This window comes from Zootoca vivipara, chromosome 10, assembly GCF_965207765.1.
Source record: "Zootoca vivipara chromosome 10, rZooViv2.hap1.1, whole genome shotgun sequence".
Lineage (NCBI taxonomy): Eukaryota > Metazoa > Chordata > Lepidosauria > Squamata > Lacertidae > Zootoca > Zootoca vivipara.
Window position 1 is genome coordinate 14,527,919 of NC_142593.1, and position 26,556 is coordinate 14,554,474.

General features: G+C 42.1%; 1 protein-coding gene across 1 annotated transcript; it reads right to left on the reverse strand.

Moving 5' to 3' along the window:
• Window positions 1-77: 77 nt before the first annotated feature.
• On the reverse strand, window positions 78-26,556 carry LMNB1 (lamin B1). The gene is made up of 11 exons (XM_035100031.3): window positions 25,547-26,556; window positions 12,926-13,082; window positions 10,998-11,123; window positions 9,804-9,974; window positions 6,931-7,056; window positions 5,230-5,450; window positions 4,317-4,542; window positions 3,207-3,311; window positions 2,165-2,284; window positions 1,787-1,903; window positions 78-763 (listed from the first exon to the last, which is right to left on the reverse strand). The coding sequence occupies exons 1-11, from the start codon at window positions 25,915-25,917 to the stop codon at window positions 722-724; spliced, it is 1,782 nt and encodes a 593-aa protein (XP_034955922.1). The 5' UTR covers window positions 25,918-26,556; the 3' UTR covers window positions 78-721.

Genomic DNA, 26,556 nt, shown 5'->3' on the forward strand with positions numbered 1-26,556 from the left:
CAAAATCTGATGGTTCCACATTTCATTTCTAAAGGAAAAGCGTATCCCCCCCCCAAAAAAATAATAATACAAGTCCCTTCTTAAGGTAACTTTTATTTATTAATTTGACATGAAAAGGTATGCAAGTTACACTAGAATTTAAAAAACACACCTAACACATTATCATAAGCCTGATTTGTGGTTAAGTTTCTAAGTGAAGCAAAACTAGCAAAAGAATTTTATTGAATCCTTCATCCTTCTATTTATGATGCAATTGTTGGATAATATTCTTTACAAATGTTCCAAGTAAAACTTGTATAACCTGATAGCTAAAATACAAAAGTTTTCAGTACAAAAGGTTTTGTTGAGTGCCCATTTACTTCCCCTTCCAAAAAATTCTAATAATGTAAAAGGACAAAGAGTAGATGGCTAATCTAACTAACAACCCCCCCCCACACACAGTAGTTTATTATTCTTAAATGAAGATATTAGAAAAGGACCAGCATAAAAATGAGGGCTGTTTTTGAAAAAAACAGTACATTTTTCAGTGTCAATATTTCACATTTCAAAAAGCTATATATATGGGTTTCACTTACAAAAACCTCCATCTCTGTGACAAAGGAAATTAAGGCCAGACACAGCTTTAAAATTCACAAAAGGAAATTAAAAAATATTGTGCTTCCAAGCAGGTTCTCCTCTGCAGGAAGGGATTAACATAACTGAGGATATACAGATGACGAGTTTACATGATTGCACAGCTTTTGTTGGCTGTTCGTGGGTCTCCCTGTTTTAAAGAGAGGAAAGACAGCTTTAATTAAGGTTAAAGTAGGGACATTTTAAGTATCTTTTGATAATTGTAGTTTTTAACAGTCTGCCTTCTTCACTGAGCTTTTAGTCATGGGAACTGTTTGCGGACAAATTCATGGGCACTGGATTTATCAAGCAGGAAACACTTTGAGCCAGGGGTGGAGAGCATGTGCTTTCTTCAGATATTGTTCACTCCCATCAGTCCCTGCCAGCATGGGCAATGTTCAGGGATGGAAACCTTTGAAGGGCTTGAGCAGGTGTTCATATGCAATACATTCTAAATATGTGGCTGATGAGCAAGGAGGTCTTGCTCAGAGATGAACCAAAACCACTGTTTCCCACAATATAGTGCCTTATTGGAAAGTCAAGTTTGAAAATGTAATGCTTGGTATAAAAGTGTAGGATGCACAATGAGTTAAACAGAATATTCCCTGCCACAGCTCTAGGCCACGATTTTGATCTAGTGCAATACAAGGCATGCATCTTTAAAGCTGTGATGAGCAATACTGTTTAGTTTCAGCCCTTTTAGCCAGAGTTGGCCCACATGTTCTTGAGCACATCAGTGTCTCTGCAGTAATGAAACGGGATTTTTTAAACAAAAACTCGGAGATTCTCAAATTACCAATGAGAGCCTATGTTAGGGACAGGGAACGCGTGGTCCTCCTGTTGCTGTTGGACTACAACTCCCATCATCCCTGAGCCTTAAGTCATCCTGGCTGGCGCTGATGGAAGTTAGTCCAATAACATCTGGAGGGCTACAGGTTTCCCACCTTTGTTCTCCTGCCAGGGTCACTATGGAAATAGGTTTATTTTCCATATCATTATTTAAGTTACAGGGAGCGGGTGGCACTGTGGTCTAAACCACTGAGCCTGTTGGGCTTGTCGATCGGAAGGCTGTGGTTTGAATTCGTGTGACAGCGGTGAGCTCCTGTTGCTCTGTCCCAGCTCCTGTCAACCTAGCAGTTCGAAAGCATACCAGTGCGAGTAAGTTATAAGATACCTGCTGGTGGAATAGATCCTCTTCTTCTACCGCTTCAGCTGGTTCTTCATCTACTTCCTCCACCTCTTCAACATCAAGTAAAGTTGTCTTGAAGACGGTGCTTCTCTGAGCAACTTCCTGTAACAGATGCGGCTGTTCAGTTATTCAATGCTTGCAACATTAAGGTAACGTTAAACTATCTGGCATACTTTAGTAACCATTTGTTGGAAGTTAGTATGACTGTTGTCAATCTAGAATCTGATACAGACTATGCTAGTGGCATGTACTAGTATACTATATATCCAAACAAAAAGTACAGCTCTGCTCCACTTTGGGGGCTATTATCACTAGACAAATTAGTTTGTGATGAGCATAGGTTAGCCAGGTTTCCAACATTACCTCTCCCTGAGAGTTTTTCAGCACAACTTTCACATCTTTGCCAGTGCCCCAAGAGTTTTGGTTCTTCCAGATGAGGTCAGAAGGAGGACTGGCTGTTACTCCGGCATTAGCAGCCCATATCTGGGAAAGGGAAAGATACATAAATCAGGATTAAAATACATCTTCCAGAATAAATTGCGCAAGCTCCATCTATAGCAATAGTTCTGGAAGCAAATAAATGGCGGAAGACCTAGACAAAAACACTCAGCTTAAAGAGATTGATCCATAATAACTGCATTTGTAATGAGTTAAATTTTCTTAGCTGAACTTTATAAAAAGTGATTTATAGAACACCATACAAGTTGCACCCCATCTGCAGTATCTGTAGATATTGTAGATATCTGCAGGGTGGAGTCATGCCCTTTCAAAACAGACCCAGGACCCACAGCTTTCTGGAGAGTTCTATAATTGCCATGGATGCAGGTTAGATGGCTCACACCAGAGCTTTCCAAACTTTTCCACTTGGCAACACACTTTTTGGACATGCATGTTCTATTCTGCCTCTCATGTTTAGAAGTGCCTAAGTGCAAAGTAGCATCACTCACTAAGCAGGAGTTACTGTTTCCCTCAGAATACTGACACAGGAAAAATGGTGTTGGGGAGGAATGACAAACCCACCCATCTCCACCTTTTACATTTTGCTTCTAACCAGGCTCAGCACCAGAAAGCCTGGCAGTAGAAGAAACAGCCCAAGTCTGAGAGAAAATATCAAGACTGGCACAGGGAAACGGTTAAACGCTCATTCTGTTCCTACCATATAAATATTCCACCACCATTTTCCTATTATTCCAAAGAGTTTTCAAGAGAAGAATTAACTAGATCACTGTGTGTAAACAATAGCTTTGCAACTCTTTAGGAAGCCACTGAGAGTCCTTAATAGAAAATGAAATACACCTTGACTTGAGCAGTAGCACCAATTACCAAAGAACCCACGTTAGACCCCAAGCATGTTTCCAACACACTAATTCCAAGTTTGATAACTCAAAAAGTAGGTTTCACTTACTGTAACAGTCTGGCCTGCCTTCAGCACATATCTTGAGGTATATTTGTAAGTGACAGAAGAGTCTCCTATTTTCCTTATCATCTCCCAACCTCCCAGTGGTTGGTCCTAAACAAAAGCAGGTCATGTTTTCATGTCAAGCCATTATGTACTTATTTCTGAACATTAAGACTGCTGTCTTATAAACCAGGTTGTTTTTATCCCCACTCGACCCCTTATGAGTAAAGTTTGACACACAGACAAAGCTGCCCACTTGTCAATCACCTGACACCACAATGTTGTCAGTGACCTTTTTTGCCTGCAAGGGACTTGAGAAATTCCTCTCTGTGATCTTGCACAGCACACTGAAAGGGGCTTTGCCAACTGCTAATGCCTGTAGGCATCCCTTTCAGTTAGTAAGGTTTTTACCTGCCCCCCAACCCATCATCATATATGTCAAATGTAGGACAGGTGTGCATGGCTTGGGATAAAATACTCTGGTGGGCATAATTAAGACCACACGCCAGAGGTACCCCACTTCGACTATATATGGGAGGACGTCCTGCTGAATTCAATGGGGCGTACTTCTGAATATTAATGTATAGGATGTCACTACAGTGCACTTGCAGGTTATATGCATTTAACATGTCCGCATTCAGCTTAATGTGCTTGGCAAAAATATTAATTAATATTGAGGTGGAAAGAAGGGGGGCATCTGGAGGGGGGAGGGCTTTGGCAATCCCACCTGCCATGGCACCCAGTTTGTTTTAACTAGATATGATTTTGGCTTTAGGCACTATCCCTGGAATGTCTAAGTAGCTGGCTTACCATATAAGTCATTATATACACTTGAACATTAAGCCATTCAAAGCACAGGGAGGGGATGGTGAAATAGATATGCCCTCTAACCCTTTCTATCAACTCGATCACTATGCAACCCTTATTGTTTCACCTGGGGCACATCTTGTAAGACCATTTCAGAGTTTTACACTCTTGAACCACTCTCAACTTTTGCAGGTCAAGTCATCACAGGAGAACCTTTTTTGTTGTTGTTGCTCTGCTTCTTTCTTTGGTCATCCAGGGAAATGTCATCTACATTTTAACCACCTCATCTGATTATTGAGGTTTCCATACCTGCTCAGAAGTGTTTTTCAAGCGGATAAACTTCCCGTCTACATCAATTTCCTCAATGCAGATATTTCCAGTAGCGGAAGCTGAATGAGAGATGCTAACGCTACTACTGGCCTCAGATTCCTCAACATCAACCCTCTTCCTCTTTCCCCTGGTTGTGCGCACACTGCGGCTGGATGATGCCCGAGAGACTGTCACACGAGAAGATGGGCTGGGAGTAAGTTTCAATCTGTGGAAGAAGGAAAAAAAGGAAATCCATCAACACACACTTTTCAAGTGTGCTTCCATCTGTCTCCTCCTCAGGCAGCATGGATTAGTAAAATGTTTTGTGAACTCTGATAATTAATTAATTACCTGCAAGGTTGGATTTCAAGCAAGTAATGTGCATTTTTTATTATTATTTCCCCACCATTTAGAGTGGGTGGGAAGAACCAGGGCTGGGACTAAGGGTTTTCAAGGATAGGGTTGGCCTGGGAATGAGGGATTAAGTTTTCTTTAAAAATTATTATTATTATATTTCAGTTGGGAGTGCCCAGGGTGAAGAGCAACATTTAAATCAACCATTAAAACTTCAAGAGAAAATATTTACCTTGCAAAACACCAAGCATAAGAGGAGCAGTTTGGTTGGATATACCTATAAACCCCAATTTAATTGCATTCTATTTCATAAGACATTATACCTGGAGAGATACTAGTGTTCACATTCAGCAACTAGAAAAAGGTTTTACACTTGACTGAGAAGCTCTTTCCATCATTCATCTCTAGTTGTCAAAACATTTTGCTCTTCACATGTAGCCAATATCCCTTCCCCTTCTTAAACATGGACTGCATGTGCCTGGAGTAATTAGGCAGGTAGTTGGAGTACATAATCTTTACGATAACTTTCAGTCTCCTGTAAATGACAACTATTTCTTACCTTTCTTCTTCGCCTTCCAAGAGCTTTCTGTATGCACTGATCTCCATGTCAAGCGCCAATTTTACATCAAGGAGTTGTTCATAATCACTCAACTGTTGTTGCATCTGGTCTCTTATCTCTGCCATCTCTCTCTCTTTATCAGACAGTGCCCTGCGAAAGTTATCTCTTTCTTTAGCCAGGATATCCTCCAGTTCTTGCATCCTTTCTAGCCATTCTCTAGACTAAAAAATAAAATAAAAAATGCACAGACACCAACTTCAGGCATTTTAATTTCTAAAAGCCAATATTCAACGACGTAGAATGAATATGAAGAGACATGCAAGTGTTACATTCCTGTTCTTAATACAAATTGCCTGTTGTGCAAGGCATTGTGTCTATTGCTTCATATTTTAAAGTGACAAAGCTGATGTCTATGGTTGTGAATGTGTTTTGAAAAAAAGCACAAAAAGAACACACACACGTACACACACTTCCTATGTTGGGCAAGAATAAATCTAGCAAGTCACTGAACAATTGCAGAACTGGCTCATTACTGGAAAACAGAAAAGCTGCAGCACTTATATTTTCTCATTTGCTAGCATATTATGCAAAGGGCAATGGCATGGCTTAAGAAAGGGAATGGCATTAAGATGCGGCTAATGATAATCAGTGATGTTATGCACACTGAACAGAAAATGGAAAATGAACCAAAATAATCTCAATTTTGCAACCCATATAGTTCTGTAAATTAAGCAAGCTTGCATAAATGTCTGGGTTTTACTAATTATAAGAGGGGGCTATGAAGGACCCTGAAGCCCTACCCCAGACACTGCAAATAATGTTTGTGCCCCTCCAATCTTCTGAGGTATCACTACATATCACTACTGCTTATCAATTTCATTCTCCTATCCTGACATGGTGAGAGAGGTCAACCAGGCTCTGCTGAGTGAGACTGAGCAAAAGGCTTCTTCCTGGGACCAGAGCTATGGGGCATTGTGGGGGCGGGGGGCGGGATGACAGCCTTGACCTCCCCTCACTGACTCCAAACCTTGAGAGGGGCTGGAGCACCAACTGACAGGCAAAAGCAAACAAATCCACCCCTCCCCAGTCCCAAGTCAAGAGGAACAACAGAGGAGTTTCTGTTTGCTCCTGAAGTGCTATGTTTCAAAGATGCAACATAAGGTCAGGGAGAAGACCCCACTCCTTTGGGCATATTCTAGTGATTTTTCGTTGGTCAACAAAGTCACCCAAAATCTTGGTATTACCTACAAATGTTCCAGCATATCTTCATAAACCTAAGAGCCTAAAACACTGCTTATTATTTAAAAATTAGAAATGAAAGCTGAGAATCCCAGGAAACTGAATTCTATGCTCTGGCATAATTATAGCACAAACATACAACTACAGCTGTGTGACCAATGAATTCCTCGTCTAAAAAGAAGCACTTATTCATTTTCGGTAATCGATAAAATGGAGGCAGACTGAACGATAGTAACATAAATCAAGAGGGGAACAAAAGGTGCAATTGACCCAAAAATGGACAACAAATTGGCCCAGTCTATTTCAAACGCAGGGTTTTTTTTAAAAAAATAAAAAGATTAAAGTACAGCGCACAACAGTAGCCCGGAAAACCACTGAACTAATGTAATGTAATGTATAAAATATCTGAGAAGTACTTACCTGCTACTAAGGTAATAAAGACAGGATTGTGGAATCCCTTACCTCTTTTTGCAAATTAGCCAGTTGGGAAGAGAGGCTGTCAATGCGCATGCGACTTTCCATGAGTTCTTCTCTGACAGTATTGGCTGCAGAGCTAGACATTTCAGAAGAGAGTCTGGCGTTCTCAAGCTGGAGGAAAACAAGCAGAACACACTTCACATGTGGTCTACCAACAAATAGAGAAGCAAATGCTTGTACTTTAAAATATCTGCAACAACATTAAGTAAGGCACACATTGCGTGTAATACAGGAAACCTGTCATGCTGGCTTTTCTGAAAATCTGAGAGCTAAGAACGTATGTAATATTTCTCCGGGACGATCCCTTCAACCACAAAAAAATTCAGATTCTTTTATCCTTATTTTCCCCTTAGGCCACGTGCAATTTTCTCAACTCTTTTATCAACGAAATATGGAAGCATTTAATAAGCAAAGGAACTAAGATAGCCAATAATGTTCAAAGGAATGCAAGGGTTTACTAGAAAAACCATCAAAGTGACCTACTGAACTTATGGAATGGCTCCTCAATAACTTTCAACAGTGATCCAAAACTGTTCAGAGTCATATAGCTACCAGTGAACTCAATTTAGTTGAAGGTAACAGTGTTGTTGCTTAATGCTTTCAAAAGAAAACATTCCACATCAGCTATACTACAGTTGCAAATTTTCCAATGCAATAAAGTACAGCTTCACAAGACAGCACAAAGATTAACAGACAGTATCTGGGGCTAAAGGCTACAGTGGTGCCTCGCTAGACGAAATTAATTCGTTCCACGGGTCAATTCGTGTAACGAATTTTTCGTCTAGCGAGTCCCGGTTTCCCATAGGAATGCATTGAAACTAAATCAATGCGTTCCTATGGGCTCCGGGGGACTGGTGGCGGGGAAGGCAGGCAGGCAGGCGCTTGCTCTCTTGCCTGCCTGCCTTCCCCACTGCCTGTCACACAAAGATCGGCGGGCGCTGCTTGCGGGGCTTGTCAAGCCCGGCAAACAGCGCCCGCCGATCTTCGGATCCGTGTTGTGTGACAGGCGGGGGTGGGGGGAAAGCGGAGAAAGCCCCTACGATCCCCCCTCTGTGACAGGCGGGATGGGGGGGGAAAGCGGAGGGTCTTTCTTCCGCTTCCCCCCATCCCGCCTGTCGCACAGAGGGGATCGTAGGGCGCTTCTCAAGCCCCTACGATCCCCCCTCTGTGACAGGCGGGATGGGGGGGGGGGGAAAGCGGAGGGTCTTTCTTCCGCTTCCCCCCATCCAGCCTGTCGCACAGAGGGGATCGTAGGGCGCTTCTCAAGCCCCTACAACCCCCCCCCTCTGTGACAGGCGGGATGGGGGGGGAAGCGGAGGATCGGCGGGCGCTGCTTGGGGAAGGCAGGCGGGGAGGTGCCTGCTTCCCTGAGCCGAAGCGCATAGGGGGACAGAGCCGAAGACCCTCCGCTTCCCCCCCCATCCCGCCTGTCACAGAGGGGGGATCGTAGGGGCTTTCTCCGCTTTCCCCCCACCCCCGCCTGTCACACAACACGGATCCGAAGATCGGCGGGCGCTGTTTGCCGGGCTTGACAAGCCCCGCAAGCAGCGCCCGCCGATCTTTGTGTGACAGGCGGGGGTGGGGGGAAAGCGGAGAACGATCTCCGCTTTCCCCCCACCCCCGCCTGTCACACAACACGGATCCGAAGATCGGCGGGCGCTGTTTGCCGGGCTTGACAAGCCCCGCAAGCAGCGCCCGCCGATCTTTGTGTGACAGGCGGGGGTGGGGGGGAAGCGGAGAATGATCTCCGCTTTCCCCCCACCCCCGCCTGTCACACAACACGGATCCGAAGATCGGCGGGCGCTGTTTGCTGGGCTTGACAAGCCCCGCAAGCAGCGCCCGCCGATCTTTGTGTGACAGGCGTCTCTGAACGTCTCTGAAGTTGCCTTCCGTGTTGGGGGAGGCAGGCGGGAGGCGGCGGTGTTCCCGTTTCGCTAGATGAATGCCCTGATTTTCTGATCGGAGGTTTTTATGGCCACTTTCGCAAGACGAAGCGGTGGCCATAGAAAACCTCGTCGTATAGCGAGGCAACCTCCGATCAGAAAATCCTTTCGTTAAGCGGAATTTTCGTCTAGCAGGGCATTCGTCTAGCGAGGCACCACTGTACATATGCAAGGAAAGAAACACAATAAGCAGGAAATTCATTTGACTGCTGAATGACTCCGTCTTGGAAAAGCAACTATTCACCATGTTAAGACCTTCAGGATCTCCATAGAAGTAAATCTACAAATGCGAGCAGGAGTCTTTAGGTGCATAGCAAAGGCACTTTCAGCTCAACTTCAACTAAGTAGGATGCACAAGACAATCAGATATGGAGGACTAGCAGTAACTTTGGCTGCACTGATTGGATAGCACTTAAATGGTGCAGGCCTACACAACCTTTTCTTAGGCAAGTAGTTTCTGTACAGCTCATTCTGTACTAGATCAGTCAAATGACACATGGAAGCCTGAAGCCCCAGGTTGACTATAAGAAAACACTCTGCTCTTCAAACTTTCCACTTATCTACAGTAACTAATCTTTAACATTAGCAAAGCTTTTCTGAAACGTTAACATGCACCCTTCTTGACTTGAATATATATTCCACTTTGCTTCTTTGCCCAGATTTTAAAAATTGTGTTGAGTTTTATTAGCTACAGCTACACTAGTTCAAAATAAGTTTTGTTTTTAAAAGGAGCATTCACATTAAAGGAAATTTTTATTTTGAATGTTGGTATTTAACCCATTATTACCTATCAATCTCAAAAAGAAATGAAATTTAAGCTCACATCCAGAAACAGTTTCTATTTCAATTATTCAGGCAAAGTTTTTGTAACACAACTATCAGGATTTTATTATATGCAAGAGCAAATATTCATACTTTGGCATGGTATGTCTCTTCAAGCTCCTCCTTATACATTTTCACTTGCACATCATGCTGCTCTCTCATTTCTTGAAGCGCCTGAGCAAGTTTGTGCTCATAATCTATCCGACGCCCGGAGTCCACCTCAACAAGACGGGTCTCATGCTTTCTTCTTGTCTCATTGATTTCCTAAGGAGGAATAATATTACTTTTCAATAACACAATTTCACTAAGCAAAGAAAAGCAAAGATGGCATATTAAATAAAGTATGACCCCACTGGTTTTCCAGCTAGATCGCAATTGCTTTGTGTACTGATAAGAAGGAAAATCTTGCTTAAATATGTTTCTTGAGGCTCAGCTTTAAGAGAAATACTTTAAATATATATTTTTGGATATGCCACTTTTAAGAGGATGCCCCCCCTCCAAATCTTCTTACCAAACGTGCTCCAATATATTACTGTTATGAGTTTGGGGTTAGAATGGGTATCCTCTTGGGATAGCTTCCAGTCTTAGGAATCTTTACTTGTAAGACTGGATCTGAGAATATTGCTAAAAGGGTCAAACCAGTTCTTCTGTTAAGTAAACAGTCCTGGCCATGTCTCTTAAGCTAGGGCAATGGGCTGGCACAGGAAATAGCTGGAGACACTTCAGGTATAGAAAAAGGAGGGCACAGTATATTCCCCCCCTTCACTGATTGGAAGCAATGCTGAGACAGACAGGGATACAAGCACAAGAAACACACAGTCTTGAAGAGTCTAAAGTAAAGATGGATAAATGTATTTGGTTTGCTTTTATAAGCAACTGACCTTATACTCACTTCCCATACTGATACATGGATCAAAACACAACAGTCCTTCGGACAGCATGCTTTCCCAAATGTTACAATAATTCTCTACTCAATTTTTTTTACCAAAAATGCATAAAACATGTATTTTAGGATGAATCACCTTTAGAAATACATACACTGAGACATAGCACACGTCCATTTTTAAGTTCAAACCGAAACACCAATTTGTGTTGTTTTTAAAATCGAAGTTTAGTGCTGTAACAGGACAGACTTTGGAATACACACATGTGCAAAACTGACACAGATCTGAAACAGACTGATCCATTTATCACTAATTGGAGACAGACACAGAGACCTGATTTGAAGCCAGGGTGCATTCTGGCTTGTCACTGTGTAACATTACCTTAGAACCTAAACTATCTTACCTCTTCATAAATATTTTTTCGGAACTCCAGGTCTTCAATCAAACTTTGACAGCGATTTTCAAGATCCACTTTCAGTAATGTTTCATCCACGAGCTGCTTCTTAGCAGCAGCTAAAGCAGCTTCAAGCTTAAAAGAAATAATTTCAAATTAGCAGAAACACAATTGCAGCATAAAATAATTATCACAAGTAAAAACTGAGTGCCATCTGGCAAAGTTTTCATAAAGCTGGTCAGTTATAGAATAAAGCACATTTGATGCACTGAAGTTAAGTTCACTCTTCATTAAGTACTGCTCATTTACTGATCCACAATGTCTCACACACCCTTGTTTGGTTCATCATCAAGGGAACAAGCAACAGCAAGTCTTGGGGCTTACGCATTGCACCCCTCTGCCTGGCATAAAGACTTGGGGGAGGTTTTTGCTTCAGTTCCAAACTACCATTAGATAAGTATTATATGTGAACCCAAACAAGCCAGTTAAAGGTAAAGGGACCCCTGACCATTAGGTCCAGTCATGACCGACTCTGGGGTTGCGGCGCTCATCTCGCGTTATTGGCCGAGGGAGCTGGCGTAGAGCTTCTAGGTCATATGGCCAGCATGACAAAGCCTCTTCTGGCGAATTAGAACAGCACACATAAACACCGTTTACCTTCCCGCTTGGAGCGGCACCTATTTATCTACTTGCACTTTGACGTGCTTTCAAACTGCTAGGTTGGCAGGAGCTGGGACCGAGCAACGGGAGCTCGCCTCGTCGCAAGGATTCGAACCACCGACCTTCTGATCAGCAAGCCCTACGCTCTGGGGTTTAACCCACAGCGCCACATGTGTCCCTCCAGTTAGTCTTAGCCAGTGTGAAAAACTCAGATATATAAACTAGGTGCCAAATGGCTCCCTTTAAACCAAGGTTAAACTCACCAAAATGGAATGTCTAGTTGCCATTTGGGGGCAAGACCTCTCTATAGCCTTATTGTTCAAATGATGGACTGACTGTGATTATCAGTGAAACATATGGCTAGTTCAGATGTTAACTTTGGGCTAGGTCAAGAGCACTGAGAACTTAAGAAAAGTCACTTGATTCAGCAACAGTCCACATATATATTTTGGCCTATTCCAACCTCTTTTTCTTAATGGTGACTGTTCCTGCTCAGGGTGCACAGAAAAAGTCATTTGGTTCCAGAAATTCATTCCGGTTGTGCAGATAACATATAACTAATAGAATTCTACAAGATGGGGTCTTAGTGTGTGAAAACAGTCCATTCAATGATCCCCAAATGGTGGATATGCCAGGTGTCATCCTGGCGCCAAGGAATCTTCACGTGGTCGCAAGTGGTCAAAAGCCAGCTGAAAATGTGCCAGGCACCTGGCTAATTTCAAATACTGGTCTTAGCAATGATTGGCTAAAACAAGTAAGTTTCAACCCATAGTTTAGGAAAACTGATCTGCTTCAACTAACCATAGTTAGGATTAACTAATTTACAGTCTGACCACAATGCTAAACTGTAGTTGATTTAAATCAAAAGTTAAAGGTTTTGATTGCCTCCTGACTGCACCAAAACAACTGAGGGGCGAACTAATGAGATCTAGGCTGCTGCACATTACAGTAACCATTATCATTACATCCAAACTAGCCTATTATGATAAACTAAGTTGCTTCCAATGGTGTCACAGTGCACAAGTGGAATAGACTTCAGGTTGCACAACACTTCACCTTCCTCCCCACCCCCATTGTAGCCTCCTGTTCGCCCCAAAATTTGCTCTGATGTGTGGATTTCACCCTATAATTTCTCAACACACTCATCAGTTTTGTTTTTAATTAAAATAGTGAGCATTATTTACTACCCAATGAGCTGTAACCACATTTGTTAAGATGCTGTTGCTGCTTATCCCAAGCTGGCCTGAAGCGCATTGTGTAGTAACTTATGTATTTACCTGAGCAATCTGATCTTTTAAATCTTCAAGGTCCACCTCCAGGCTTTTCTTATCACCAAGTGCTGTGGCAAGTGCAGCTTCTTTAGCATTCAGAGCAGCTTCAAACTCTCGAAGCTTAAGCATTGCTCCATTTAGATCAGATTCTTTTTTTGAATAGCTAAAAACAATAATAAAAAACAGAAAAAGGAAGTTCAATAAGTTGCCTCAAATATTTTCTTCAATGCAAGATGGAACTCAACAAGAGCTGTATGGCTACAGTTGTATTCCACTGGTTTGTGGGGAATGAAAAATCTGCTAGACGGAAACTCTAGTGAGATGTAATTTACTGCATCCTTACAGTTCTTCATAAGTAAGCCATGTGAAGAGAAAAGCTGTACTCTGTGTAATCATTTCTAGTGAAGAACTAGTAACACTAAACTAATATTTTATCATAGTACATAGCTAGATTTTCATAAGCGATTAAGATTTTGCTGGCTGTATATAAACTGATCAACAACACTTAGCTATTTTTGCAACGCAAGCACTTTATTGCAAAACAGTGATGAATAAGATTGCAGAGATGCTAAGATTAAGTATAGCATCTATTTTATAGAGAAAAACCAAAGTGCAATATTAACTTGCTGAATGACTGTAGAACCTGAAGTTCAAGTTATTCAGCACACTCAACTGCTTTTAGCACCCTCATAAAATTGTTATTGTGCAGCTGGGATACTAGCACTGTAAAAAGTAAAAGCCCAAAGCATATTTACAAAAAACTTTGAATTTGGTACAATCCAAATTATGTGCCAAGGAAAGCAGTTCTGTGACCTAAATAAAATACATAAGCAGAACAAATGTGTACAATCTACTCTGCTTTTCCTAGTCATGGGGAAAAGGCTAGCAGCTACTCAAGTTACTAAAACTCCACTCACAGCCACCGAAATAATTTTAATGGGTCTACGCTAAGTAAAACTTGGTTGGATATGACCTATAATTTTCTCTCTCCTTGCTGCAAATTCTTTGGTCCTACACAATCACAACATCTATATAGCTCATAGGTAAAAAAAAACTAGGATGAAGAGTGATTTGATTTGAGGTCCTTCAGGCCCCAGCACAGAAGCTACCCCAACAGTACCTAAGTTGGTGGGCAGGCCTGCAGCAGAGACTAAAAAACCCACGATTCTTCCCAATGCAAACACTGAGGTGGGCCTTCATAAGTTTCATAGGAAACCAGCTTATGAAATCCTCACCTTTAATGAGAACATACTAGAGTGTTTCTATATGTAACAAGTACTTTCCCAAGCGTTTGCTTACCCGTATATTCCGGCGTATAAGACAACTGGGCATATAAGACGACCCCCAACTTTTCCAGTTAAAATAGTTTGGGATATACTCGCCGTATAAGAAATACGACCTGGCGTATAAGACGGCCGCCGACTTTTGAGAATATTTTCCTGGGTTAAAAAGTAGTCTTATACGCAGGAATATACAGTATTTGCTTAAGTGTTGTACAACTGTGGCTTTTATGTATTTATTTATAAACTACTTCACAGCTAAAGCCAACAAAGCAGTGCAATGTTATAATGCAGTCCCTTCTTGTGGGGTGCTTTCCTTTTATCGCAACATTAGAAATTATTTTGACAATGCCTAGAGTGCCATACCCCATTCCCTTCATCTACCAGGCTTGTAATTCTGTCAAAAAATGAGATCAGATTAGTCTGACATAGGTCTGCCAGGCCTCCCCATTTGGCCCATGACATGATTTGGCTTGAACTATGCCTGCCTGTTTATCACCTGGCATCAGGCACAGCACAGGTAAGCCTGTGGGGCAAATTAATCGCCAAGCATCAGGAGTGCATTCAAATGGCACTCTTGAGCAGGGGTCAGCAAACTTTTTCAGCAGGGGGCCGGTCCACTGTCCCTCAAACCTTGGGGGGCTATATTTGGGGGGGACAAATTCCTATGCCCCACAAATAACCCAGAGATGCATTTTAAATCAAAGCACACATTCTACTCATGTAAAAACACGATAATTCCCGGACCGTCTGCGGGCCGCATTTAGAAGGCGATTGGGCCAGATCTGGCCCCCGGGCCTTAGTTTGCCTACCCATGCTCTTGAGTCTTCCTTTGCTGCTGGTGGTACACTTCACTGCTTTTTAAAATTTGGCACACAATTCAAACATTACAGCTGGACAAAAAAGGATCTCAAGACAAGTGTCAAAGGAACAATCTTCCTTTGCCAGTGCAGCTTGATTTGTTTTTTATGTACACCACCTTTATATTTTTCATAAGCGTTGTCAGTTTATCAATAAGTACTGTAGATGGTGATTTGTTATCTTTCCTGGGAACCTAAGTTTGTTCCCCACCCCTACCCGATGTATGCTTTTAAAAAGTGAAAAGGCAATAAAAATACAGTGAAAAGTATCTTAGTTTTAAGATTTCCAGCACAACCTTTAAAAAAGTACTGTATTATTACAGGCTGTAACATTCAGCATCAATGACCTTAAGAGAATAATATTGACTGGCTTTTTTCTCTCTGCATTATTATCGTCCTTAGTTATCAATGGCTTTTTACACCATTAGCTCAATATGATGTACAGTGGTGCCTCGCTTAACGAATGCCCTGCTTAACAAAATTTCCGCTTAACGAAAGGTTTTTTCTAGTGGAGGTTGCCTCGCTAGACGAATTTTTTTACGAAAAATTCGCCTAGCGAATCGCAGTTTCCCATAGGAATGCATTGAAATTAATGTGTTCCTATGGGCAAATTTTTTTAAAAAAAAATTCAATGCATTCCTATGGGATTCGCTAGATGAATTTTTCATTATTAGAAAAGACCCGTGGAACGAATTAAATTCATCTAGCGAGGCACCACTGTACTATAAAACCAGCAAAAACAGTTAAACACGCAAAAACAGCCGAAGTATTTAAATCAAAACAATACAAAACTCTCATGGCAGAGACCCAGTCATCCAGCTGGTAAATTCAGTTTCCAGAAAGCTCAGATAGTGTGCACCAATCTTATCTTGAAAATAATGCCACTCTACATGCATGCCCTATTTGGGGGGTGGGAGTGGGTATGTCAAGGCTACCTCTGAGACATATTAAATTCATGAAAGTTCAAAAACTCTTGATTTAAGAGTACTGTGTTACACCAAACATGTGGGGCCAGCACATGACAAATTGGACAGTTTTCAGTAAATACTTGAAGCGATCCAGCTGCCTTACTTTGCCATATGGCACATTTGGCAAATCACTGAAAAGCTTAGAATTATAGTAGTTGTACGCTGAATCAGAGTAAATGACAGACAAGAGCTTCATCTACCTATAGTTGAAATAAGTCTGATTTGGATAATAATCTGAATTACAACTCAGGGAGAACTATTCATTTAAATCAGATTATACTAAGTCTCTTATTGAGGTCCATACTTTAATACAGCAATATGGACTTGGGACAGGTGTTTCAACTATGTTTACCCTCTGAACAGTTGCCCTGTGCACCAGCTGAACTATACTTAACACTTGTTGAATCAATCAAGTCATTGTCTTAATAACAGGCCCTTAGGGGTCATAGATTTGCAATGCAATTTCATAAATGTGCCTTTTTTATTTAAAAAAAGGAAACAGGAAAGTAAGAATGAAAAAAGTGATTTCCTTAAAAGAAATCTTCTGTTCCTGGAACTGGGTGATAGTAACAATAAAATACATTTGTACAAGATTCTGTTCCTCTTAGCTGCTGGCTATCTTACTATGTAAGCTAAATGATTGACAGCTAATAGATGCAACCTTTCATGTCTGCAGCTGTGTGCTTAAGAGTTTCTCTTGCAGCAATCCTCAACCTAGTAGTTCCAAAATATAGTCTATACACTTATTCACCACAGCAGAACTTTCAAGCACTACAGTATCGATTAATATGAAATTGGCACTACATGCAGTATATTCTTTTTAAATTGTATTCTAGTTTATTTTAACGGCTTTAAAACTTACTTCTCATAACATTTAAATAATATGAGGAAAATTAAGACAAAGTCTGCAGATTACAGAAACCCCTGTTACTGATATGAAGTTTGGTCTTCCACAATATTTAGATGGCAAAAGTACCATGCTTTACAATTTACTCTTAGGCAAGCTTTCACAATCTTGCAAGCAATTTGAAACTGATGTATTTGGTTTCAGGTAATGCCACCCAATACAGATTTTACAAGCATCTGATTTGAGATTTACTAGCAAGCATTAAGTATTATACCACAGAACTTCACATATCCATTTCACTTTTCCAACCTTGTCAAACATGTTTTGGTCATATTTAAAATCCTGCAATAGCAGCACAAGGAACGAAGCAAAGTTGGGGTACAATTAACAAGCAGCTAGGTTTGTGTTTCCTACAGTAGAATGCACAAGGTAAATAGGCAATACACTTACCAAGGAGACAAATCCATCCTATTTACAGTGGTACCTCTGGTTAAGAACTTAATTCGTTTCAGAGGTCCGTTCTTAATCTGAAACTGTTCTTAACCCGAGACACCACTTTAACTAATGGGGGCTCCTGCTGCTGCCGTGCCGCCGAAGCACGGTTTCTGTTTTCATCCTGAAGCAAAGTTCTTAACCCGAAGTACTATTTCTGGGTTAGCGGACTCTGAAACCTGAAGCATTTGTAACCTGAGGTACCACTGTATTGCTATATGTATGCAGGCAACTCCCCATTTACATGTGATCTATTTATATGCAACTGCACACATGCATGTTGCTGGGTATCCGGAAATGGGGAGCACCCTCCTGGTTTGCAAGTAAACTCAACCCAGAAAATCTCATCGTGAACTGGAGGGGCAGTGGGGCTTTGTTTAACTGTTCAGCCTCACTGCCTAACAAAAGACATGCAGGCAGGGTTTGAAATTACAGTAGTAGGGTGCCAGGCACATTTCACACCTAAAGGTTCTCCATTTGCGAGCACCTCAAAAATGTCTGGGTGCCATTTTTTGCACCTGGCTTACACTAAAGGATTACTGAAATGTATGTGCTTTGAAGCCTTGAAGTACTGTAGTGTATACGATAAGGATAGACACTACGTTAAGGAGTTTAACAATAAAGAGTAGAATTTTTTTTGATAACTAAAGCATGGTACAGTGGTACCTCTACTTACGAATACTGTAACTCTACTTACGAATGGAGCTCCGTCCGCCATCTTGGATGCGGTTTAGATAGGATTTTTTCTACTTTTGAATTTTTAGATAGGGTTGCTTCTACTTACGAATTTTTTCTCCCACTGCATTCCTATGGGATTCGACTTACAATTTTTTTTTACTTACAAATGTGTGTTCGGAACGCATTAAATTCGTAAGTAGAGGTACCACTGTACCAATATTGTTAGTATGAACACCAAATTAAACATGTATTAACAATTTCTGTTAAAAATGTGGTATTAACAACATGTCACTTATGTGAATTGCGTATTAGTTCAAGCTTATCAAAATAATAAATAGAAAGTGTGGCCAACCCCCCCCCCAAAAAAATGACTACTAGACATTATGTTTTGACACCCACAACCCAGGTCCCAAGAGCCATTTGGCTCTTAGCTTTTCTATCCCAGTTTCTAACACTGTGTGCAGGGTAGTGCAGCAGCCACCACTTCCCAGTGCAACAGCTGAGCAAGCCCTGCTGCCCCTCCAGCTCACGCTGAGATCTTCTTTGGCTTCTGGGGACAGTCTGATGCTAGGGAGTGAGGCTGAAAAGCTGAACAAAGCCCCGCTGCCCCTCCAGCTTGCGAAGAGATCCTCCCCAGAGCCCGCAGGTCCTCTTGGGGGTCTCAGGTGTGTTTTCTCTTGAGCCACTATGATTCTCCAGGGTGCTCACCTGTATAATATCTCTTACAAGGGTCTTTCTCACTGGGTTGTTACTCATTCTAACAGCAGAAGTTACGGTAAGTATTTCACCCAGAACTGAGTGCTTATACAAGATTGTTCTTAACATTAATGGAGAAAGCAGCTGCCTCTACAATATTGGTTTTTCCCATCTTAGCTTCCAGAAAGCCAACCTGCTACTTAATGTTGAATACAACCTTAAAAGATGTGTCAAAACACACCACCCAAGATTAGGAATCACAGATTTCTGCATTTTATCTGGCTATTAATATAAGCTAATATAAGAAGTAACAAAGGAACCAATGATTACATTATACTTAAGTATTATACTTGCGTGTAAGTGCACATTTCACAAGTTCAAACAGATGTTACCACAGATGAACACTTTAATCCAAGCCCTACTTCTAAATCACACAAAATTTGCTTCTAACTCAAAACCTTTGCAAAAAAAAAAAGGTTTCAACTCATTTTTGAGCTAGGAATACAGTAACTCAACCACCATCTGATTAATTAAAACATGACATCTAAATACCCGACATGGGCTTGGAACTAAATAAAATGCTTTGCTTTTGCCAAACATATGCAAATCAGGTCTTAAGATGAGAAGCAGGGCCTGATGATTTAAACCAAGTAGATGAGACTCAAATTACTGGCACTTTAAGATATCTCTCCCACCCCCAGTTTCCAACCTTGTTTTCATTAATATGGAAAAGCTTGTTTATTAAAGGTTCAAGGGAGTAGTCTGCACAGAAATTCCTGTCCCTTCAAAAGATGTACATTTACTTTGATCTCAAAGTATCCCATTCACCATAATTATTCTAGCAATTTGCAAATCCAGCGTTTCAGTGGTAAGCTGGAGTTCCCAGAGAAATAGAATCCATATCAAGAGTTACACTATTCAGTCACCTAGGCAGAAAACCACATATTACTACTATAAGATGCTTCAGAGCTAATTATGACAAGCGAACACATGCACAGCACTAGTTTATTTTCCCTTTTTTAACAAAGGAATAAAAGTAATTTAGAAAGAGTACAACTTGAACAGAAGCAACAAGAAAAGGGGCAACAGTTAAGCACAATATTTCTCAACTTCACTCTGCTACAGATTTAACAAAGCTACTCTTTTTGGAATTGATTGACAAATGATGAAGTGCCTGGAGACACACAGTCAGGTAGCAGTGACCAGAGGAGAAATGACTGCTGGATGAGTGCAGAGAGAAGAAACGTCATGACACATCTGTAGCAGTGAAACCAGATGCCTTCATCTGCCCCAGCTGCAATAAAACATGTCTCTCCTGTATTGATCTCTATAGCCACAACAGACGCTGTAACTCTCCAATAGTTTGACTTTACTCCCCAAAGCTGCACTCTTCCATTGTATTTTTCAAGTAACAGTTTTTAGGGCAAAATCCAGCAGAGGCATCTGCTAACTTAAGAAAAAAAGAGGCATTTTTGCTGATTCCCTCTTCATCTCTCCCCTACATGCCACTTACCACAGGAGGGTCCCCCCCAAAACCATCTAGAACATTACTGGAGAGAATGCAGTGGACTGAGAAGTAATAAAAAATCTCTTTAATTAGCAGACACTTCTGCTGGATTAAAAGCCATTTCCCAAGCAGAATTCCCACACTTAATTTCACCCTTACAATTTAGCCCAGCTATACAAAGCCCTATTAGCTACTACTACATAGAAACCTAATTATGAAAAGAGCAAGGCAGCAGAAACTCAGTAAAGATGGCCTCAAGGTTTAAGAACCACCACCAAACCACAAGCAATGGTCTTCACAAAAGCAGAACACCATAATTCCAACAAACTACTGTATTGTGGATTCTCCTATTCTACTGCCAACATATTAATTTTATCTCAAGCACTCTAGTCAATTTGAAAGTGCCCAGCAAAAAATTAACGAATGTGTATGTGTATATCATAGCTGCCAAGTTATCCCTTTTTTAAAGGGAAATTCCATTATGCTGAATAGGCTTCCTCGCGAGAAAAGGGAAAACTTGGCAGCTATGGCGTATATACAGATAGATGGTTCTACATATCTATCCTTCATGACTCCACTACCACCACATACAGATTGATGGATGTGCAACATTATCTCCTAACACAAAAATATACATACCAGGCTCTACAAGAGTGATAGCATCACCTTCTTTTTCACATTGCAAGACAAAGTCCCTAAGCTGCAGCAGCTAGACACATTATTCTTCCTCCCAAATATTTATATATACTAATACACCTCACAAAACCAGAAGGCTGTTATCTGAAACTATTACTAATGTTTAGAAGTAGCTTTTCCCAAGCTTTAAAATTTGCCCACCACAAATTATACCACAGCAAATGTTGCTGAGAAGGCACAATTAGTAAAACAGAGCTTTGAATGTGGTGGCAACAAAGCTTTGAACTCTAATTTATAGCATTAAAAAACCAGTTAACAGTTCAAACGTGCAAGTTGAATCAAGAAAAGCATTCAAGCAGACGCAAAGAAAGACGCCATAAGTATAATAGCAAAATGAACATAACTTTCTTCTTGAAGAAGCTTTTAGATAGGGGATCAAAGGCAGTCAGCAGGTAAGATGCAACCACTGCAGCAATTTTATCCAATTTAAATAATATGTGAACAGGGATAATCCAATAGACATTGCATACATGGTATTTTCGAAAAGCTTTTACTATTGTGTCCCTTACCAAAGTGATCTTAACATTTATGGGATAAGAGGACAGACCCTCTTATGGATCAGTAACTGGTTAAAGAACAAGAAGCAGAGAGTAGACTTAAATGGACAGGATGTAAAAAGTGGGTCCCTCAAGGATCTGTATTGGAACCAGTACAGTGGTACCTCGACTTTTGAAGGCGATCCATTCCGCGGCGTTCTTCAGAAGTCAAATCCTTCGTAAGTTGAAGCACCCATTCTGCGCATGCGCAAAGCGCGATTTTGTGCTTTGCGCAGACCGCTTCTGCACAGGCGCAGAACACGCGCGTGGCGAAAACACTTCCAGGTTTGCCGACTTCGGAAGTCGAAACCTTCGGAAGTCGAGGCATTCGTAAGTCAAGATACCACTGTACTTTAAATATATTTTTTTAATTATGCAGTTGGGGGTGAGCAGTGAAATGACCATGTTTTCTGACGACACCAAATTATTCAGGGCATTAAAAACAGAAAGAGACCACAAGGAGTTCCAATCATCATCTGAGGCACTTCTTTGTGTGCGCTCTCCGCAAGACGTCTGGAGAGTGGCAACATGAGAAAGGGCCTTTTCTGTAGTGGCTCCCTGTTTGTGGGATGCTCTACACAGGGAGGCTCCCTTGGCACCAGAGTTCAAAATTAGAAGAGTCCCAGGAGCATTTTGCACCTAAATATTCTCCATTTGCAAGCACCTCAAAAAGTCTGGGTGCCATCCCCCCCCCCCCGGCTGATACTCAAGGATTACAAAAATGTATGGAGCCTTGAAGTTTATGTTAAGGATAGACAATATGTTAAGGAGTTTCACAATAAAGAATAGTGTGTTTTGAAAACTGAAGCATGGTACCAATATTTTTATTGTAAACACCAAATTAAACACTTATTAACAATTTCTGCTAAAAATGTGATATTAACAATGTACCACTTATGTGAATTGCATATTAGTTCATGCTTATCAAAATAATAAATAAAAATTGTTGCCGACCCCCCCCCCATGGCACTAGACATTGTTTTTGCGCCCACAAGCCAGATCCCAGAAGCCATTTGGCTCCTACATTTTCTATTGCAGTTTCTAACATTGCCTGGTGCCTTCATTACATATCCTTAGGCACCAGGCAAAAACATTCTACTTCTCCTAGGCCACTGGAGAGGCACATTTGAAGAACATTCTTTTCCTCAAAGAATTATGGAACTTTAGTTTACTGCCCCTCAGAGTTATAATTCCAGGAGTACTGCCGTAAGAATACAGAAGTTGGCCAACTTTGATTATGAAGTGAGCAAAAGATGATTACTTTGCATAGTTTTTCACTGTGAAATAGACTGTGGTGCCTCGCTAGACGAATTTAATTCGTTCCACGGGTCTATTCTTATAACGAAAAATTTGTCTAGTGAATCCCATAGGAATGCATTGATTTTTTTGGATTTTTTTGCCTATAGGAACGCATTAATTGAATTTCAATGCATTCCTATGGGAAACCGCGATTCGCTAGACGATTTTTTTGTAAAACGAATTCGTCTAGCGAGGCAACCTCCGCTAGAAAAATCCTTTCTTTAAACGAAAATTTCGTCTTACAGGGCCGTTAAGCGAGGCACCACTGTACAAAAACGGCAACACCTGAACCATTTTTTCAAGGTATCAAAAAATGTCCTAAATACAAAATTGTCCAAAATAAATTTTAAAAAGCTTTTAGAACATATAATTAAATACATCTTACACAATTTCACTTAAATGATTGCAGCTGTACACTGCCAACAAACAAACAAATGCAGAGCTGGGGAGGGGGATCAGAGAAGAGATAGGGAAAATGGCAGGCAACAGGACTTCTAGTGCCTTTCTGCCCCCCCCTCCACTACGCCCATTCTGTTTCAGAGTAAGATTGGGGGGCAGAGGTCTACAGGGAGAAAAGTCTCATTGTGTTCTCACCCCAAGTGTATGGCCAAAACACCAGATTTGAAAATGTTTTTTTTAAAAAACAGGGAATAGCACAAGTGGAAGCTTCCTAAGAAACAAATTTTGGATGCCATTAACAAAAAATAAAAAGCAACAGCAAACTGACAGCACACAACTGTTAAAGGAAAGCTTTGATGGCACCCCTGAAAGCATTCCTTTGCAGAGCTCTGGAGGTGTATGAATCAAGCTTATCAATGCAAGCAAGCACCTGCTCATTCCAAAGAAGTGAGGCCAGCCAGCAAAAGGAACAGTACCTGATGAAGTGTGTATCTGATGAAGTGTGCATGCACAGGAAAGCTCATACCAAAATAAAAACTTAGTTGGTCTTTAAGGTGCTACTGAAGGAATTTTTTTATTTTATACCCAGTACCAGAAAGCATACAAGATGCAAAGGTTCCATGGAATTATTAACCAAATTATTCACTGAGCACTGGAGAAAAGGAGCTATCTGCCTTCTCCCAAAGTTACACAGGTTTCTTTAGGCAGGCAGCTCTGCAAAGCTCAAAAACAGGAGTGATTTCAATTCTCACATGTATTGTTAATACCTGACCAGGATTGCTCTTATCAAAATAGGAAAAAATTCACACTAAGCGCTTCTCTTTCAAGAACTGCATTTAATTTAAGTACCTATGTTGTTGCAGTATATCTCGTGGGTTTTTTCCCTAAAACCAACAAAAGCAAACACAGAAAAACTTCCCCTTCCATTTTAGCTCAAAAGAGGACTATCACTTTAGATAAGCTTTTTTAAAAAGTTAGCCAAATTGTATAAGTTAACAACTTTGTAGATAAGTATCACGTTAGTAACCCATGTACCGTATTTAGATCAAATCTGAACATATGAAATGATGATGAAAACATGGCGCACCCCAGTGACATACACCTCATACTGTCAGTTAGGCAGGAAACTGCTGCTAAGAAACCTCCCAGCCCTCTTTTTCATTCATTCAAATATTAGCACACTAGCTATAGCACATGGCAGCAGCTAGAGGAGTCAGACTAATATGCTCACTACTCGAGTAATGAATGGGAGGAAAGGGGAGGAGACAATAACGTACTCTCAAACCATGCCTGATTCTCATCTCTCAATGGAGAAAAAGGGAATCTGTCGTTAGCTCAAGTTTTGCCTTGTTTTAAAGTGAAGATTACAAAACATGCTCTTACTTTACTGCTCACCTTTACAAATAGAGCATAGAGAACATACAGGGACAGAAATGCAAATAAATTAACAGAATGAACCAGAAAGGAGGAACCCAACATCATGCATACCTCTATAAAACAGCAATAAATTGATGCCGAGGGAAACACATGAATAAAGAGTTCCCTCACACCAACATCTCTCCATAGATACCATGTCAGAAGTTAGAATCATGCTATGTCCCCAAACTTGAAAGTGAGAGAACAGTTATCAAGCCCTCTTATGGAACCAACTTCATGGAGAGGAGTTCCATGCTGACCTATATTAACTGTTTTTGGGGCACGCAACTCTAAGGTGGCCACCCCGAGCAGGGGCAGAGAAGGCATGGGTGGGAGGAAGTATGGTGTGGAGATTCCAAGAGACAGAGTGGGGTCGGAGGCAGTTATTTAAGAGGCAGGAAAGCAGGCAGTCAGTTTCAGTCATGCGGTACAATGTGAGAAGGGAGCCTCCTGGGAACCAAGAGAGGCCACATGCCCCTGGCCTAGGGTGCCAGTGTTAGAAACAGAGATATGAAAACTAGGAGCTAAACGGCACCTTGAACCGAGGTTACGGGTGCAACAATGGAATGTCTGGGCACACTCGTTCGATAACAATACTGTACAGTGCTGAAAATGAATGAACGGCAGCGAAAATATTATGTTCATTTTTCACATGCTGTGCCCAGAAGCTCAGAAACAGCATGCAAAACGCGCCCAGAACAATGGGAGTTTCGAACACCGAGTGCCAACTGGAGTGAAATATTGGGGGGGGGAGCCCCGCCTCACACAATCACATGATGTCGTGCACGCGCAAGATTTGAATGCCCATCAGCTTTGGGGAGGGGGCAGGCCCTCTCACATATTTTATTGGGGGGTTTTGGGGGGTAGCCCTAGGAATTGGCTCCTATGAACTTTTATTGAAGCCAAGATAGGAAGAGAGATCGAGGGTGTCTGTCTCCTCGTCGGCCACTTACTTGCCCAGGAGCTGGTCGTGCTCGTTGCGGATCTTGCCCAGCTCGATCTGTAGCTTGGCCCGTTCCCGGGCCGTGTCGTCCAAGGCTCGGCGGGCATCGGCGAGCTCGGCTTCGTAGAGGGACTTGATGCCGGTGATTTCCCGCCCGCGCACCTCCTCTCGCTCGGTAACCTGGAGGTGGAGCGCGCTGTTCTCGATCTCCAGGCTCCGCACCTTGTCGATGTACACGGCCAGGCGGTCGTTGAGCTCCCGCAGGTCTTCCTTCTCTTGCAGGCGGCTGATGCGCGTGGGGCTCAGAGGGGTGCTAGCCGCACTGCCCCGCGAGCGCTGCCCCGACGGCGTCGAAGCCATGGCCGCCACCGCCGCCGCCATGGTGCGCAAAAAACGCGCGGGGAAAGGGGGGAGGGAAGAAAGCCCAAGGGGGAAAGGGAGAGGGGAGGCAGGAGGAAAAAGGGCCCGAAAGGGGTTCAAAAGCGGAGAACTTGGCAATGCAAAGGTTAAAAAAAAGCACCACAGCAATCCTAAAAGCAAATTGCCAAACGAGCAACAAAACGCCAAGCGGCGGGGGAGGGAAAAAAGTTAAGCGCGAAAGGAAACGAACCGAGGATGCAAATGAATGAACAAACAAAAAAATCCCCGCCGGAGCGAGGAAGCAAGCGGGCGCGGAAAAAGGGAGAAGAAGAAAAAAAGAGGAGGAGCGAAAAGAAACGAAGAGGGCTCTGCAGGTGCTTCGTTAAGGGGAAATGGATGGTCCAAGCAAATAAAGGGAACGAGAAGAAGCGGCTCCTGCTCAGCTGGGACTCGGCGCTGCTGCAAGGAGCGGAGCCGCCCGCCCTGCAAGACTCGCGTATCCCGCCTCCGGCCGCTCCTCCCCGGGCCGAACACACAAAACAGGCGGGCTCTGCTCCGAACCAATATGGCCGTCGCGCGCTCGAGCGCCGTCCCTCCCTCTCTTCCCTTCCTCCTCCTCCGCTCGCCTATGCCCCCACCGCACGTGACCCGAGCTCAACC